This window comes from Oncorhynchus gorbuscha, linkage group LG19 (genome assembly GCF_021184085.1).
Source record: "Oncorhynchus gorbuscha isolate QuinsamMale2020 ecotype Even-year linkage group LG19, OgorEven_v1.0, whole genome shotgun sequence".
Lineage (NCBI taxonomy): Eukaryota > Metazoa > Chordata > Actinopteri > Salmoniformes > Salmonidae > Oncorhynchus > Oncorhynchus gorbuscha.
Window position 1 is genome coordinate 16113796 of NC_060191.1, and position 17619 is coordinate 16131414.

The window sequence follows — 17619 nt, forward strand, 5'->3', positions numbered from 1 at the left end:
TAAGCTATTAGAGTGGAGGTGGAGCCACTTCCTAGTCCTTACCTGTCAGTCAGAGGGGTGATGACTGGTTAGTCCTTACCTGTCAGTCAGAGGGGTGATGACTAGTTAGTCCCTACCTGTCAGTGAGAGGGGTGATGACTAGTTAGTCCCTACCTGTCAGTGAGAGGGGTGATGACTAGTTAGTCCCTACCTGTCAGTCAGAGGGGTGATGACTAGTTAGTCCCTACCTGTCAGTGAGAGGGGTGATGACTGGTTAGTCCTGTCACCTGTCAGTCAGAGGGGTGATGACTGTTAGTCCCTATGACTAGTTAGTCCCTACCTGTCAGTCAGAGGGGTGATGACTAGTTAGTCCCTACCTGTCAGTCAGAGGGGTGATGACTAGTTAGTCCCTACCTGTCAGTCAGAGGGGTGATGACTAGTTAGTCCCTACCTGTCAGTCAGAGGGGTGATGACTAGTTAGTCCCTACCTGTCAGTCAGAGGGGTGATGACTAGTTAGTCCCTACCTGTCAGTCACAGGGGTGATGACTAGTTAGTCCTTACCTGTCAGTCAGAGGGGTGATGACTAGTTAGTCCCTACCTGTCAGTCAGAGGGGTGATGACTAGTTAGTCCCTACCTGTCAGTCAGAGGGGTGATGACTAGTTAGTCCCTACCTGTCAGTGAGAGGGGTGATGACTAGTTAGTCCTTACCTGTCAGTCAGAGGGGTGATGACTGGTTAGTCCCTACCTGTCAGTCAGAGGGGTGATGACTAGTTAGTCCCTACCTGTCAGTCAGAGGGGTGATGACTAGTTAGTCCCTACCTGTCAGTGGGGGGTGATGACTGTCAGTCAGAGGGGTGATGACCCTAGTTAGTCCCTACCTGTCAGTGGGAGGGGTGATGACTAGTTAGTCCCTACCTGTCAGTCAGAGGGGTGATGACGAGTTAGTCCCTACCTGTCAGTCAGAGGGGTGATGACGAGTTAGTCCCTACCTGTCAGTGAGAGGGGTGATGACCAGTTAGTCCCTACCTGTCAGTCAGAGGGGTGATGACTGGTTAGTCCTTACCTGTCAGTCAGAGGGGTGATGACTAGTTAGTCCCTACCTGTCAGTGAGAGGGGTGATGACCAGTTAGTCCCTACCTGTCAGTCAGAGGGGTGATGACTGGTTAGTCCTTACCTGTCAGTGGGAGGGGTGATGACTAGTTAGTCCCCCTACCTGTCAGTGAGAGGGGTGATGACTGGTTAGTCCTACCTGTCAGTGAGAGGGTGATGACTAGTTAGTCCCTACCTGTCAGTGAGAGGGTGATGACTAGTTAGTCCCTACCTGTCAGTGAGGGGTGATGACTAGTTAGTCCCTACCTGTCAGTGATGACTAGTTAGTCCCTACCTGTCAGTGGGAGGGGTGATGACTAGTTAGTCCCTACCTGTCAGTGGGAGGGGTGATGACTGGTTAGTCCCTACCTGTCAGTGGGAGGGGTGATGACTAGTTAGTCCCTACCTGTCAGTGAGAGGGGTGATGACTAGTTAGTCCCTACCTGTCAGTGAGAGGGGTGATGACTAGTTAGTCCCTACCTGTCAGTCAGAGGGGTGATGACTGGTTAGTCCCTACCTGTCAGTGAGAGGGTGATGACAAGTTAGTCCCTACCTGTCAGTCAGAGGGGTGATGACTAGTTAGTCCCTACCTGTCAGTGAGAGGGGTGATGACTAGTTAGTCCCTACCTGTCAGTGAGAGGGGTGATGACTAGTTAGTCCCTACCTGTCAGTGAGAGGGGTGATGACTGGTTAGTCCCTACCTGTCAGTGAGAGGGGTGATGACTAGTTAGTCCCTACCTGTCAGTGAGAGGGGTGATGACTAGTTAGTCCCTACCTGTCAGTGAGAGGGGTGATGACCAGTCTGTCAGTGCAGCCCAGGAACTCATTCTGATAGATGAAGCCTACGTCAGTCATGTTGATGATCATCTTGTCAGAGTCCTCATTGAAGTAGAAACGACACTGCTTCAGCCACTCAAAGTCTGTAGGGCTTTTGATATGCAGGCGACACTGAGGGAGAGCAGGGGGAAAGAGAAACCACTCTGGAAACAAAGCATTGCCAAAGCCTATGAAATTCATAAAACCGCAAATGACTCGTCAAATGTGATTTGAATACCAGGGGAAACTCAAATTGATATTCTCAGACTCTACCACGCTCTAATCAGAAAATATTTGGTGGAACAGTTTGCCAAAAGTTCACAAATATGTTACACAACAGCTATTATTACCTTCAGTTTATACACAAAGGGACCTTTAGGGTTGAAGTACTATTTTAGCCACTGAGTCAGTTTGTGATTCCAGTCCACTCACCAGGTCATCAAAGATGTCCCTCTGGTGTACATGGATGGTTATGAGTGTCTCATACTTGGCCCGCTCCATTGGGGCCAGGTCTTTAGTGGTCATGTCTATCAGGGTGTTGAGAAACTCCAAGAAGAACTGGTTGGTCTTGGGCATGATCTTACGGTCGTAGCGGGCGTTGGTCAGGGCCTCCTCTGAGTCTCTGGTCCAGATCATCTGGACTCCCAGCAGACCAACCTGGTTGATGGAGTCAGAAAGAGAGGACATCATGATAGGACATCAATGAAAGAGCTTAAAGTCATCTTTCCTGGCTTCCATGTCTTCCTATCAATCAGGGCTGTAATCAGGACAATGTATAAAATCAGGAAAGTCTGGAATTTGGATAAGGTGAAGATCAGTTTCAGTTATATAATAATGGAGGATAATTTCAGAAAAGCAGTAATCCTTCATCAGGTATTGAGTAATGAAACATAGGCATGGGAAAGTCTAACTACAAGGCCATTGCTCCAAGGTTAAGGTAATCTATTCCATTATAAAAAAGAGAATGAATGATGACCCTAAGACCAGGACTGTGTCACAAATTGCAGCCTATTCCCTATATAGTGCACTACTTTTGAACAGGACCTGGGTCAAAAGTAGTGGACTATGTAATAGGGTGGCATTTAGGATGTATCCCATGTCTCCCCACCTGAGCAGGGAAAGAGTCCAGGAACTCAATGAGCTGGAAGCCTGAGTCCTGGATGGCCAGGACAGCCTGTCTGATGACCAGGTGAAGAGACCTCTGGGATTCCTTCAGCAGGGCGTTTAGCCAGACCTCCACGTTCCCTTCAGCCGTCACCGGCCGATCCAGCTCTACCGTCTCCCCCTCCCTGGACGAGATGGCCAGGATCCGGTCGTACATCTGTGGAGACAGAAGAGCAGATACTATTGATGTTGCTGAATCTGGGGTAGTTACTATTGCAGAAGGACAAATACCTCTAATAGTCAAATAAGTAACTTGCAGAAAAAAAATTGTAGATAATTGTAGAAAAAAATGATATGTCTGTCTGTGCGTTACTGTACCTTGTCATGGAAGCGGACACATTTAATGTTGTCAAAGACGTTGAGCAGGTGGGCCTGGATGGTGTGGGAGTCCGAGGCTTGGCCCAGTATTTCCAGCAGGGCCGGGTCAGACACAAAGAAGAACCGAGGGAACAGCAGACGCTTCTTCTCCAAGTACCTATCAGTCACACAATCACACACACCACCAAGGGTTGAAAACTGGATAGCCAGAAGCTACAATCTATCCGCAATATTAAAGCTGATCTACCCCCTAAAAAAATCATCATCAAGATATCAATGTACAACGCCGGGAAACTTGGAAGGTGTCATACTGGTACATGAATACTTTCAATTCAACTATTTAAAACAAATTCAAAGTATAAGTATAGGCCTACCCAGTGAGAGACTTCTGACAGACCTCCAGACAAACGTACCCAGAGACTTCTGACAGACCTCCAGACAGACTTACCCAGACCTCTAGACAGACTCACCCAGAGACTTCTGACAGACCTTCAGACAGACTTACCCAGACCTCTAGACAGACTCACCCAGAGACTTCTGGCAGACCTCCAGACAGACTTACCCAGAGACTTCTGACAGACCTCCAGACAAACGTACCCAGAGACTTCTGACAGACCTCCAGACAGACTTACCCAGACCTCTAGACAGACTCACCCAGAGACTTCTGACAGACCTCCAGACAGACTTACCCAGACCTCTAGACAGACTCACCCAGAGACTTCTGGCAGACCTCCAGACAGACTTACCCAGAGACTTCTGACAGACCTCCAGACAAACGTACCCAGAGACTTCTGACAGACCTCCAGACAGACTTACCCAGACCTCTAGACAGACTCACCCAGAGACTTCTGACAGACCTCCAGACAGACTTACCCAGACCTCTAGACAGACTCACCCAGAGACTTCTGGCAGACCTCCAGACAGACTTACCCAGAGACTTCTGACAGACCTCCAGACAGACTCACCCAGTGAGAAACTTATGATAGACATTCAGATAGACTTACCCAGTGAGAAACATTCAGATAGACTTACCCAGTCAGAGACTTCTGACAGATCTCCAGTTGTTCCAGCAGGTGAGGCAACAGCTGTCCCATGGTCTCATCCCCCACACATGACTGCACCACGTTGGGCATCTCATGGACCCGCGTCATGATCTTCACCCAGGACTTGTCGATGTTGGAGAAACGTTTCGCCTCCTGTCATTCAGATGATTCACACTACATTGTCATTCCAAAGTTTGCAAAAAGTTCCTGGGTTTCCCCACCCCAAAAAACGTGATTTCTGAAAAACCAGGGCACTGTAAAAGTTCCCGAAATTGTGGAACCCCAGCACTTTGTGACATCAGCTGACATAAGAAGGGCTTTATAAGTCAAATTGATTAATAGCGTAAGGTTAAAGACATGTTTTCAGATGAAAAGTCAATGAATTTGTTCTTACCTTGGGTAGCTGTTTGGCTATGTCCCCTCCAACGAACACAGCCTCGAGGTAGATCCACAGGTTCTGGACAGTCATCCAGTTATCTATGATGTCAGTGGTATTGGAAAGGTTCTGAACCCATTTCTGGATCTGGGGCTTGAATGGCGTGTTGTACCTGTGTCATCATCTGAGTCAATCATTGACTTCTACAGTACACAAACACTAAATGTCTGTACAATGCAAAGCACCCCCAGTCTAAACACAACTGTCTAAACACAAACAACACAACTGTTGAACTCTAGATGACAAGTCAACTGGATGTTGAAATACAACAAAGGCTGCTGAGGAGGCTCATAATAATGGCCGGAACGGAGCAAATGGAATGGCATCAAACAACGGGAGACCATGTGTTTGATACCATTCCACTGATTCCGCTCCAGTCATTACCACGAGCCTGTTCTCCCCAATGAAGGTGCCATCAACCTCCTGTGCTGCAATATAATAAACAATTGACAAGAAATCATATATCACTCCGAACCCCCAGGTCATTTGTTGCCTCAAAATTAAGACTGACTTAGGCTACATTTAACTATTGTTAAACAAACATGAAGCAGAAATCAGTCTAGATTTCCAGGCTAAGTCATTTGTGCCTCTAGTACGTCTCTAGTCTAACCTGTTACTCATGAGTGATCCCAACACCATGAGGCTGTCCTCCATGTTAGTAATGATCTCAGCGGTGCTGTCGCCCCTCAGTAGCAGCTCCCCTCGCGTCTTGAAGTTGGCGAAGGTGAACGTCTTGTTGTCCCACTCAGCAATCACCTGCTTCAGCTTCTGCTCAATGTCCCTCTCCTTCACTGCACTGATGCAAATATCCTGCCCAGTGGGAGTTCAAACAACATTTATCTTTATTTTACCTTTGTTTTACCAACTTGTCCTATTGAGGTCAAACCTTTTTTTCTACCCTCAATTGACAGTACAGAATAGTTATGGTGAGTGGAGTACCGGTAGTTGTACAGCTATAGAGAATAAATGACCTGGATCCTACCCGCGTTTCAGCACCAACAACAGCAACAAAAATCCATAATCACCTCAATTTCCTCTTTGCATTTGAGGAGCGGAGCTTCCATGATGTTGCGCAGCTTGAAAGTGTCCGTCTCCACCTCGAAGCTGTGTCCTGTCACCTCTGTGATTCTCTTCCAGTGACGCGTCATCATGGCCTTGTTGGTCATCAGTTCCAGTAGGGGGCAACACTCGTTGAACTCATCTATACTTTTCTTCAGGTCAAGGAATGCCTTCCACTCTTTCAGGGCACGGGGCAGCTTGCGACAACTGGAAATGAGAGGGTGAAATAACACGAACATCTAACTTCCTTTTGGAAATGTAAATCCTCAATGAGATTATTCATCAGTGAGTTCTGTGTAAATGTCTCTCATGGTCTGGGTTGTAGTTTGGTTTCCTTACCGCGTCTGGAAGTCAAGAAGTTCGTTATTGATCCTGTCTATGTGGATGTCGGCCCAGAGGATGTCATAGTAGCCGTTGACGGTGTCGATGACACTGTTGTAGAGTCCATAGAGCTTCTGGAGGAGGGTGAGCTGTCTCCTGATCTCCAGCAGCTGAGGGTGTTGGGTCACAGGCAGGCCAAACAGCTCCTCTCCACCAGTGTAGGTGATGTACTTACGGAACAGGTTGTCAAAGCGATTCTGACCGAACAAAATGAAAAGTACAGTAAAGTGCATGAATGGTCACATATATCATTTCCAAAACCATGCAACACACAATAATACAATCATGCATGTTGTTTATCTATGTTAAATATGGTAGAAGTAAGTAATACATTTTTTTTTAAAATAAGACATAGAACATGTGAATGAAAACCTCTGTGAATGTATCAACTTAATGAAGTGCTGCAGAGAGGTATATACTGTAGATTCCTCTCTTGAAGATACACACTGTACTCACCTGAAACATGATGAGTCTGTCACTAGCGTCTTGGGGAGCCAGTCCGACAACCATGGGACCGTCCTGGGAATGAAACACAGCCTGCGTCAGCAATTAGCTAGCAGTCTTATCTAGAGCGTGCCAAGTTAACTGTTAGGTGTAGCTGTGAGTAAGTCCTAGACAGCCTTGGTGTTAGGTGTAGCTGTGAGTAAGACCTAGACAGCCTAGGTGTTAGGTGTAGCTGTGAGTAAGACCTAGACAGCCTTGGTGTTAGGTGTAGTTGTGAGTAAGATCTAGACAGCCTTGGTGTTAGGTGTAGCTGTGAGTAAGACCTAGACAGCCTTGGTGTTAGGTGTAGCTGTGAGTAAGACCTAGACAGCCTTGATGTTAGGTGTAGCTGTGAGTAAGACCTAGACAGCCTTGGTGTTAGGTGTAGCTGTGAGTAAGACCTAGATAGCCTTGGTGTTAGGTGTAGCTGTGAGTAAGACCTAGATAGCCTTGGTGTTAGGTGTAGCTGTGAGTAAGACCTAGATAGCCTTGGTGGTAGGTGTAGCTGTGAGTAAGACCTAGATAGCCTTGGTGTTAGGTGTAGCTGTGAGTAAGACCTAGATAGCCTTGGTGTTAGGTGTAGCTGTGAGTAAGACGTAGATAGCCTTGGTGTTAGGTGTAGCTGTGAGTAAGACCTAGATAGCCTTGGTGTTAGGTGTAGCTGTGAGTAAGACGTAGATAGCCTTGGTGTTAGGTGTAGCTGTGAGTAAGACCTAGAACGAGCTGTGAGACGTGTCTGAACCTTGTCATAGTCCTGATAGAAGTGTCCACAGTCCTCCACAAACGTCTGCACGTTGTCTATGAGCTCTCCTCTGAAGTTGGGCTGCAGGGACACCAGCTCATTCTGGACCTCTGTGCTGTGGGCTAGCAGCTTCTCCCAGGTGTAGCGCAGTGTGTCCACCTTCTCTGCCTCCTCCTTCGCCACTACCAGGCCGTACTTATGGAGCATGGCATAGGACTCCTAGGAAAGGGAAAGGGGAATGCACAGCACTGAACAGACACATAATACAACACAGATCTCCAGTGTCTTCTCACAACCAAATACAGACTGCAAGGACTTAATCAAACTATGGGCAAATCCTAACTTCCACCTATGTCGAATTATCACCCATTGATACCAATGCCCATAGACTAAGTAGAAATGTGACTTAGGTTGGAATTAATATTTGCCGCCTACTGAATGAAAGTGGACATTACAAATGTCTCAGTGAATTATTCATACAGTATCTCTCTTCAGTAGTGTAAAGTACTTAAAAGTAAAAAAAATACTTTAAAGTACTACTTAAGTCGTTTTTTGGGATCTCTGTACTTTACTATTTATATTTTTTGACAACTTGGACTTTTACTTCACTACATTCCTAAAGAAAATATTGTACTTTTTACTTCATACATTTTCCCTGAGAACCAAAAGTACTCGATACATTTTGAATGCTTAACAGGACAGAAAAATTGTCAAATTCAAGCACTTATTAAGAGAACACATGGTCATCCCTACTCCCTCTGGCCTGGCAGACTCACTAAACACAAAAGCATCGTTTGTAAATCATGTCTGAGTGTTGGAGTGTGTCCCTGGCTATCCATACATTTTAAGAACAAGAAAATGGTGCTGTCTGCTTTGCTTAATATAAGGAATGTGTATTATTTATACTTTTCCTTTTGATACATAAGCATATTTAAAACCAAATACTTTTAGACTTTTACTCAGGTACTATTTTACTGGCTTACTTTCACCTTTACTTTAGTTACTTTCTATTAAGGTAGCTATACTTTTACTCAAATATGACAATTGTGTACTTTTTCCACCACTGTCTCTTTGAAAGAAGTGTGCATTTGTGTTCCCTACCTCTATGGGTCCCACTTGGAAGTCAATGGAGATCTGCTGCTCTCTGATCTCCTTCAGCGATGCCATGGCGATGCGGATGTCGTCCAAGTCTTTGATTGGTCGGTTCAATTTCTTTGCCGCCTCGTCCACTAACGTGAAGATGTTCTCCATATCTGTCCGGTACTTCCTGTTACAGTGCAGGCCGTAGTCCACCATCCAGCTCTTAGTCTCCACAGTCAGGGCCATCTTCAGGTCAGCTGTTCAACAACAAATCAGATATTAGTCTGATAATAACCAGATATTCATGCAGTTGTAATAATCTTGTTAGAACCAAGTATCGAGGTTATATATTGTTAAAAGCAAGTATTGAGCTTATTTGTTATAATTAATTGGTATTATATTGAAAATGTGATCGAATTGCTCCCGAATTGTAATGTTGTTAACGCATTTCTTTTGAATAAATATTTCTTTAATGTATAAGTGAATAGGTTGGTTTACGTTTATGTTTTGACCAATAAGGCCTCTTTTTTAGCTGTATCCAATGGGAGAGTTGACCTGGTTAACGGGAGGCCTGGGAAAAAAAGAGAGGGAGAGAGACGTTGAGAAAAGGATGGACTTTACATTATGACCGTTGGTGAAAAATGGGACAAAAAAAAAAAATAGAACAAAACCCATACCTACCGAGTTTTGAAGGGAAATACCGATTTTAATTTTACAAGAGAGTTGTTATAATTTTGTTAAGAAAGACTTAGTGTAAACTGAAGCTACATTCTCATCATGGAGGTATTTGCCAGCCTTGAGGTTAGCTTAGCATCGTGCAACACCAAGAGAATTGCTTGGGAAATATGAAAGAGTTCACGTTCCCATGGGATATCGGTTACGGCTAAAGAGTACTGTCTGCATTAATAGCTGTGCTTGCTGTGGATCTTGTGAGGAAACCTGAAAGGAACTGGCATACTTCACTGAGGGAATATCTACGAGTCGTGAGTAACCACAACGGTGGTGTGCTTCGGGACTTTATGTGTGTCATCATTTTTTTGTTGAGCTCCAATGCGCGCCAACGGGTTAAGCAAGATAGAAATAATTTGGACATGGGTTGTGCACGACTCATTGGAGTTTATTAATTTGTATTTATTTTGATGTGGTGCTTTGAAAATGTAATAATACACATTTTGAACCTTATGTATGTTGCCTTGGTGGAGTCATTTACTGTTGCAATTTAATTTAATGCGTGGGAAAGCATATCCTTATACCATAATAAAACTCTATAATCATTATATCTAAAGTTAATACCCTAGTCACCTAGATAGTTTACAATAGGGATTCTTATTGGAGATGTCCTTCTCACCTAACATCCCATGCTGTTGAGATACTGTATGTAAGGTAATATTGTGAGAGTCAAATTCAAGCCTGGTGAGAGGGTTACACAGGGTTGAAAAATGAAATAATGGTATTGTGAAATACTACTAAGAACATGTGCAGTCATATTTGGCAGGGTTGTCTTGTGAGGTTAATGCAGGGGATCAGCAGTGAAAATAGCCCGAAATTTCACATAACTGGGAGAAAGTTGTAGAGTTACAGGTCAGTCTACAGTTACCTGTATTTTATTTTAGATTTTGTATTTTTCAGGGGGTGCTGCAGCACCCTAAGCACCCATATTTCCCACGGCTAGGTACCTGTATAGAGGGCCAGTTCACCTACAGTGACATTTTCTACCTATATAATAATAATATAATATATGCCATTTAGCAGACGGCAAGAGCTCCCACCGTGATGTACTCTACCTGTATAGAGGGCCAGAGCTCCTACAGTGATGTACTCTACTTGTATAGAGGGCCAGAGCTCCTACAGGGATGTACTCTACCTGTATAGAGGGCCAGAGCTCCCACAGTGATGTACTCTACCTGTATAGAGGGCCAGAGCTCCCACAGTGATGTATTTTATCTGTATAGAGGGCCAGAGCTCCTACAGTGATGTACTCTACCTGTATGGAGGGCCAGAGCTCCCACAGTGATGTACTCTACCTGGATAGAGGGCCAGAGCTCCTACAGGGATGTACTCTACCTGTATAGAGGGCCAGAGCTCCTACAGTGATGTACTCTACCTGTATAGAGGGCCAGAGCTCCCACAGTGATGTACTCTACCTGTATAGAGGGCCAGAGCTCCCACAGTGATGTACTCTACCTGGATAGAGGGCCAGAGCTCCCACAGTGATGTACTCTAGTTGTATAGAGGGCCAGAGCTCCTACAAGGATGCACTCTACCTGTATAGAGGGCCAGAGCTCCCACAGTGATGTATTTTATCTGTATAGAGGGCCAGAGCTCCTACAGTGATGTACTCTACCTGTATGGAGGGCCAGAGCTCCCACTGTGATGTACTCTACCTGGATAGAGGGCCATAGCTCCTACAGGGATGTACTCTACCTGTATAGAGGGCCAGAGCTCCTACAGTGATGTACTCTACCTGTATGGAGGGCCAGAGCTCCCACAGTGATGTACTCTACCTGTATAGAGGGCCAGAGCTCCCACAGTGATGTACTCTACCTGTATGGAGGGCCAGAGCTCCCACAGTGATGTACTCTACCTGTATAGAGGGCCAGAGCTCCCACAGTGATGTACTCTACCTGGATAGAGGGCCAGAGCTCCCACAGTGATGTACTCTAGTTGTATAGAGGGCCAGAGCTCCTACAAGGATGCACTCTACCTGTATAGAGGGCCAGAGCTCCCACAGTGATGTACTCAGGCTCAGCATTGATCTCTAGCTCCAGGTCTTTGTAGTAGAGGATCTGAGACTCAAACTCAGACAGCAGAGGGCTGCCCTGGATGAACTTTTGGATGGTGTCCTCTCGCTCCTTCCTCCAGATGTGGTGGTAACGACTGAAGCGGTCCAAAGCATTCATCACCTCCTGGCCAACAACAACACAACAGCCAAGTTTTAAATGCACTTTCAATAAAGTTTGAATTTATTTTTTGATTTGATTTGGGTTTCATTTTCACAACATCTTAGGGGGTAGGTGTCAGTATCAAACACAAAATAGTTAGAATTTGACACACTAAGGTCAGAACGTTAGGAAAACAGGTGAAACAGACTTTTTATTGCTGTTTTGTGTGTAGACCTGTATGTACCTTCTTGGTAGAGTTGATGGAGGTGCTGAGCACAGACACCAGCTTGATGATCTCCTTGTTCTCAGACACACTCTTGTAGTAGTTCCTGGCCTGGTAGGGTATCGCCTGGGTCACAGAGGCGGAGATGTCTGAGGTACTGCCGTCAGCCAGACTCCTGTAGGTGGTCTCTCCGTCCTCTGACTCACTGTCACTCTTGTCCTGTCTCAGAGCAGCCATGCGTCTCTCACTCATCTTCCTCTGTTTTGGCATGAATGGAATAATTCATCTTTGTTTTAAGACTAACTAAAACCATAATCTCATGATTGTGCAGATGTCACAGACATATTAAAATCAAACATTTGATGTGAATGTGTTTTATATATATTTCCACACAATGAGGTTGGAATACTATGAAAATTATGATATTGCCTCTTAGTGTACGAGCTGTTTGAAAAAACTGCCTGACATTTTCAGCCTGTTTTGGAGGGATTGTGTTTTGACCTGGCAATAACAGCTAGTTTTCAGTTCTCCCCTCACCACTCCAAGACAGACCTAGCAAATTCTTGCATGAGAAATTGCTCTTTGCTATGAAGGATTTTTTGGGGGACAATTTTAATTGAAAACAATCACAGTAAGGTACTTAATTGTTACTCAGAAATGATTTGATATTAAAATAAAAACTGCTGCATTGGCGCTTTAATCCAAAGCAAGCCCACCTTGGAGATCCTCTCCTTGCTCCACTGGCCGACTCCTTTACTGACACTGACCACACACTCCACAGCCCGGTTCAGAGCCTGCTGGACCTCATCTAGGGCTGGGACCATGGCGATATTGGGGATGGACAGTGTCACACTGGTCCTGAAGATAGGCTGCTGACCACTGCCCTTTAGACGGCTGGGGGAATCACTCTCTGCTGTGGGGAGATGGGCAGCATTGAAGTAGGGAGAAATGGAATGGGAAACCCTGCCCTTCTAGACAGCCCCACCTTACTCCAACATCTAAAGGGTGGAGCTCAAAGGGAGGCATTTTGTGACAACTTTGTGACAACTGATGACGTAAATTTGGTTTTATAAATATAGTACATTGGATTAATGGAACTTACCCAGGAAATGCAGTAGTGAGGAGGCATGGAGGCGTTTGCGGAGGGTCTCCAGGGTGTTGCGTGTGAGCCTCAGCAGGGCGTCCACGTTACGGTGGTTGAAGTGGGACAGAAGCTCTTGAGCCTCCTCCTCCATCACCTCCAGCAGGTCTCTCTTCTTCCTCTTCACCAGGGGAGACGGGGGGCCTGTGGTGCTCGCTGCCGTGGTGTTACGAGACAGCAGGTTGATGCGACCCTCTGACTTCCCCTCCTCCTCCCCTGGGAAGAGGCATAAACAGACATGAATACACCTGCATGTACACCACCACGCACGCAGGCATGGACACAGGCACGCACACTTTCTCATTTTCAGTCTGTAACAGTCAGTCTTTGTGCACCTGAACAATCGTTTTGCTATTGTACCCTTTCCCTTGTATTTTGCTGACCCTGTTATCACTCTCTGTTTGAGTTTTGCTGCATCATGATTATCACAGTTAAAACTGTAGGTTACAGTACCTTCACTCTCCACTTGGTCCATATCAGTCCTGCTCTCCTCTAGTAGTTCCTCGTCCCCCTCCTTGTTCAGTTCAAACTCCAGCAGCATGTTGATGAGCTCGTTGGTTGCCTCCTCCACCAGGGAACTCTTGGCATGGAGACTCTGAGCTCCCTTTATACACAGCTCCTACCATGACATAACATAAAAATAATATATAAAGTACATTAGCCTATATCAATGGTAGGCAACCCTGTTCCTGGAGTGCTGCAGGTACTGCACCATTTTGTTCCAACTAGCCACTACACCTGACCAACTGAACTCAGCTGTTTCCAGCTACAGTAGTCATTTACAACATTAACAATGTTTACACTGTATTTCTGATCAATTTGAGGTTATTTTAATGGATGAAAAATGTGCCTTTCTTTCAAAAACAAGGACATTTCTAAGTGACCCCAAACTTTTGAACGGTAGTGTATGTGTTTAACATATAATACAGAGGGAATCTTTGTTTACCCTGGTGGTCTGAACGAACTCTTCACAGCTGAAAGGTTCCTCCAGGGGCAGAACCCACAGTGTGGCTCCACTCATCTCTTGCAGCACAGCGTCTATCCTGAACTCCACCAGGTCATTCACTCTGTCCATCAGCAGCTCCAGGTCCACTGGACACACAGGTCCACGGTGTCACCAGGGGTCACAAGGAAACAGCAGTTACAATCAGCTTTGCTCACTGGGACAGCAGATATAACTTTTTCCAATGGGATATTTGACATGAGTTGATCAGGCACAATTAACTGCGATCAAATTACGTCAAAGTTTAGATGTGCTTACTGTTCTGGTTATTGTGGTGAGATTGTTCTGCCGTTTTATAGTATGGTGCTATGACAGAGCACAGTACAGTGCTGACAAGGTTAGATTGGACATGGTTACATACTGAGAGCACTGTTGATGCGGCTGAGGTATTTCTCAATGTTCAGTGAGGTCCAGTTGAGGGAGGTCAGGCCTGGCAGAATGGCTTCGTCCACCTTAGCAACATGAGGCATCACCAGTTGCCCAAAGGCACTCTGTATCTTAGCCCGGACCCTGGCGTTCTCCGTAGAACCAGCTGTGGATGGGCGTCAGAAATAGAGAAATTAGTAATAACACTTTACTTCATTCCTGGCATTATAATGTCTTCTAATCTTCACATTAAGATTCTACTGACTAAATCCCATCTCATTGGACTTTGTACTCAATTCAAAATTAATTGAAATGACAGCCCTTTTATTACTGTTGAGTGTACATAAACCTTTTTAAAGATACAGGATACAATATCATGCTCAATATGCAGTTGATCAAAAGGCATCATGGAAAAACTAGTGTACCTGCAGCTTGTTGTAGTTCTTCTTGAGGGCATCTTGTTTCTGCTGTAAGATGGCGGCAAAGGGAGGAATATCCAGCCTCATCCTGGTCATGCAGTCTGTCTCCCTAATCTGAGTCAGGATCTGGGGGTCAAAGTTGACAAACAGGTCCCCCGTATCGGGACATTTGACCAGTAAAGAGGCCTGGAGGCCCAGTCTGACCTCCTCGATCTGGGGAGTGAGAATGTGTGTGTGAGAGAGAGAGAGAGAGAGAGAGAGGAGAGAGAGAGAGAGCAAGAGAGTGTATGAGTGATATGAGTCATCTACAGTATGTCTGTGGGAAATCAACAAGTCAATCAAAAGTAATATCAGTCTTGCCAACTATGACAGCACAAACAGATCTGGGACCAGGCTACAGATAAGGTACAGATCAACATTAATCACAGTAACAGTTAATGCTGCTATGCTACTGGAGTATAAGTCCAGCCAGTACTCCAGAGACCGTATTAAGAGTCTCAGAGTAGGAATGCTGATTTAAGAATCAGTTTTGCCTTTAAGATCACAATAAATAAGACAACCAGGAGGGGCCCTGTGTCACCTGTTTCATCCATCCACTGTGGTAGAGCATCTCAAACTCCAGCAGCACCCTGGCCACCCTGTTGTAGTTCCTGATGATGCTTTTGGCCTCGGGCGTAGCCAGCACCCCAGGTGATTCCTGAAACAGATCCATGGGTTCCTGGATCCTCCGGTACAGCTGGCGGGCCCACAGGATCTTACCGGCTACCGGGGGAAGGTCCCGGCCAATGGGAGGATCCATCTTCTGCTTGGTGTAGTTACGGGACACCATCTCTATGTCTCTCCCATAGTTCTGAAGGATCCGCTGGTACTTCTCATCGATGCCCAGGTCTGGAATACCCAGTCTTGGTGATGTAAGGGGAGATTATGATATCAAATGGAGAATGAATGAAATGGCTGTTAAAAGGACTGAAATCAATTGAAGGTTAGTTTGACATAGAGGTGGACTGAAATGACAGTACCTTTCAAATGTTTTGAGTACATTCAAAGCCCTCTCTGTGTTTTGAATCGTATCGAAAGTGTTATCCATGAAGGTCTTCAGCTGATTCTGAAAGCAAATGAACATAACAAACAATTGTGCAAGTAAATTAGGAGATCATTTAGATATGTTGTGTTATGATTTACTGGTAAGTTTGTTATTAAGTGTAAACTTACATGCAAGTCAGTGGTATTTTTACAAAACTCATCATAGTCCTGATCGAAGTCTGTTCTTCTCTGATCAAGGAAACTGTAGTGCTTTTTCTTCATGCTCAATACAATGCTCTGAAAATAAAAGGCAGACAGGTTATTTTCCATTCTTTCCAAAGCTCTTGAGGCTTTTGATCATTTCTTGTGTCTGTATTCATTCCAACCAAATCCAAAAGACTGTCAACAATGTTTCTGTTGAATGTTGTGAGACTGTTGGGTTTAATTTAATTTTAATCAGAGTAGTAGGCCACATAATATAGAATGTAGAATGACGATGACATGCAGCTTCTGGCTGGACACCATCCCTATTTAAAGATCCTCCATATACAATGGCAGGGATGAAAGGCAGTGTATAAAATAGCAGTCATTTCTCCAATGAGCAGCTTACCATGAAATATGTATATCCTGGCTCCTGTGAACAAACTGTCAACTTCAACAAAAGGCCATCAGGACTTAGTAATAGAGTGTCACCCCCTTTGAAGAGGGGGATGACCGTGGCAGCTTTCAAATCTTTAGGGATCTCAGACGATACGAAAGCAAGGTTGAACAGGCTAGTAATAAGGGTTGCAACAATTGCGGTGGATCATTTTATAAAGAGAGGGTCCAGATTGTCGAGCACGGCTTATTTGTAGGGTTCCAGATTTTGCAGCTCTTTTAGAAAGAGAGACAGTTAGGAGTTTAGTATGGCTATATGCTTGGTAGAGTTGGTGATAATGATGATGAGGCATGCACTGATGGACAAAAACAAGGACAAAAAAACTTGTGGTAAAGTTACCTCCCATTTCCCCTGCATTTCTGCAGTCTGTCCAGTGGAAGCAATAGAAAGAGCAGATATAACATTACTACAGTTGCAAGGAAAAACATCTAAAAAGGTAACGTATAAAACGCAAACGTCTGAAAAGATAACGTCTAAAAACGTAACGTCTAAAAAAGTAAAGTTAAAAAGGTAACGTTTAAAAAGATAACGTATAGAAAGGTAACGTTTAAAAAGGTAACGTATAGAAATACAATGTGTTAAGTCATGTCTAAAAGGGTAACATCTAAATAGGTAACGTCAAAAAAGGTCATGCCTAAAAAGTAATGTCTGAAAAGGTAAGGTCTACAAACTATTCTAATCTCCCAACAATATACCTGAAAAGTGGTTGCCATAGTTTCCAGGCCTTCTATCTTGGAGTCCTGTAGGGCTGAGTAAGTAGTGATGGTGCTGAACATGTTCAGGATCTTGGAGAGGCGTCGTTGGAACGTCTCAAACTTCCCAAAGATGTACATCTCACTGAAATCAAACTGCCTCTCGGAGGGACTCTGCTCCAGCTTCTCCTTGGTCTTATGGAAGCACTTCTGGTACTCCTATAATGAGATAGATGGGATCCAGATGAAAAGTCATTGGAGGAGCATGGAAAGGAAGTTACACTGTAAAATAGTTCATTTGTGAGAAGTGCGTAAAGGATGTGGTGGTATTACACTAGAGATAATAAATTATTTATAGATTAAAGCTCTTAAGGGCCTGTACTTTCAAAAAGCACATTTCTTTGTTCCTTGATTTAGCACAGTATTTTAAATGATCTGGTTATAGTGTGTTGAAAGCAGTACCTGGTTTAGGTGGATAGCAGCTTTCAGTTTCTCAGCTACAACACCCTGAGGCTGGTCCCATATGGACGCAGAACCGTTGTTGGTGATGTAAGCCTTACATGCTGTAATCATCTGGTTGGTAACCTAAGACATGGAGATCCCGAAGAAAAAAGGATACA

At 44.8% G+C, this 17619-nt stretch overlaps 1 protein-coding gene across 1 annotated transcript in view; it reads right to left on the minus strand.

Annotated features, from left to right (window-relative positions):
• Positions 1-17619, minus strand: part of LOC124006178 (dynein axonemal heavy chain 5-like) — a 74622-nt gene that overhangs the window by 37432 nt on the left and 19571 nt on the right. Inside the window, 26 exon segments of the mRNA XM_046316013.1 lie at positions 1846-2018; positions 2319-2543; positions 2995-3207; positions 3369-3525; positions 4401-4564; positions 4806-4959; positions 5458-5657; positions 5873-6113; positions 6246-6484; positions 6744-6806; positions 7513-7731; positions 8614-8849; positions 11297-11498; positions 11719-11955; positions 12414-12610; positions 12800-13054; positions 13292-13457; positions 13785-13930; positions 14203-14359; positions 14420-14426; positions 14625-14839; positions 15207-15528; positions 15646-15731; positions 15839-15946; positions 17003-17218; positions 17462-17584. Of these exon segments, the coding sequence (XP_046171969.1) occupies positions 1846-2018; positions 2319-2543; positions 2995-3207; positions 3369-3525; positions 4401-4564; positions 4806-4959; positions 5458-5657; positions 5873-6113; positions 6246-6484; positions 6744-6806; positions 7513-7731; positions 8614-8849; positions 11297-11498; positions 11719-11955; positions 12414-12610; positions 12800-13054; positions 13292-13457; positions 13785-13930; positions 14203-14359; positions 14420-14426; positions 14625-14839; positions 15207-15528; positions 15646-15731; positions 15839-15946; positions 17003-17218; positions 17462-17584 (4721 nt within the window).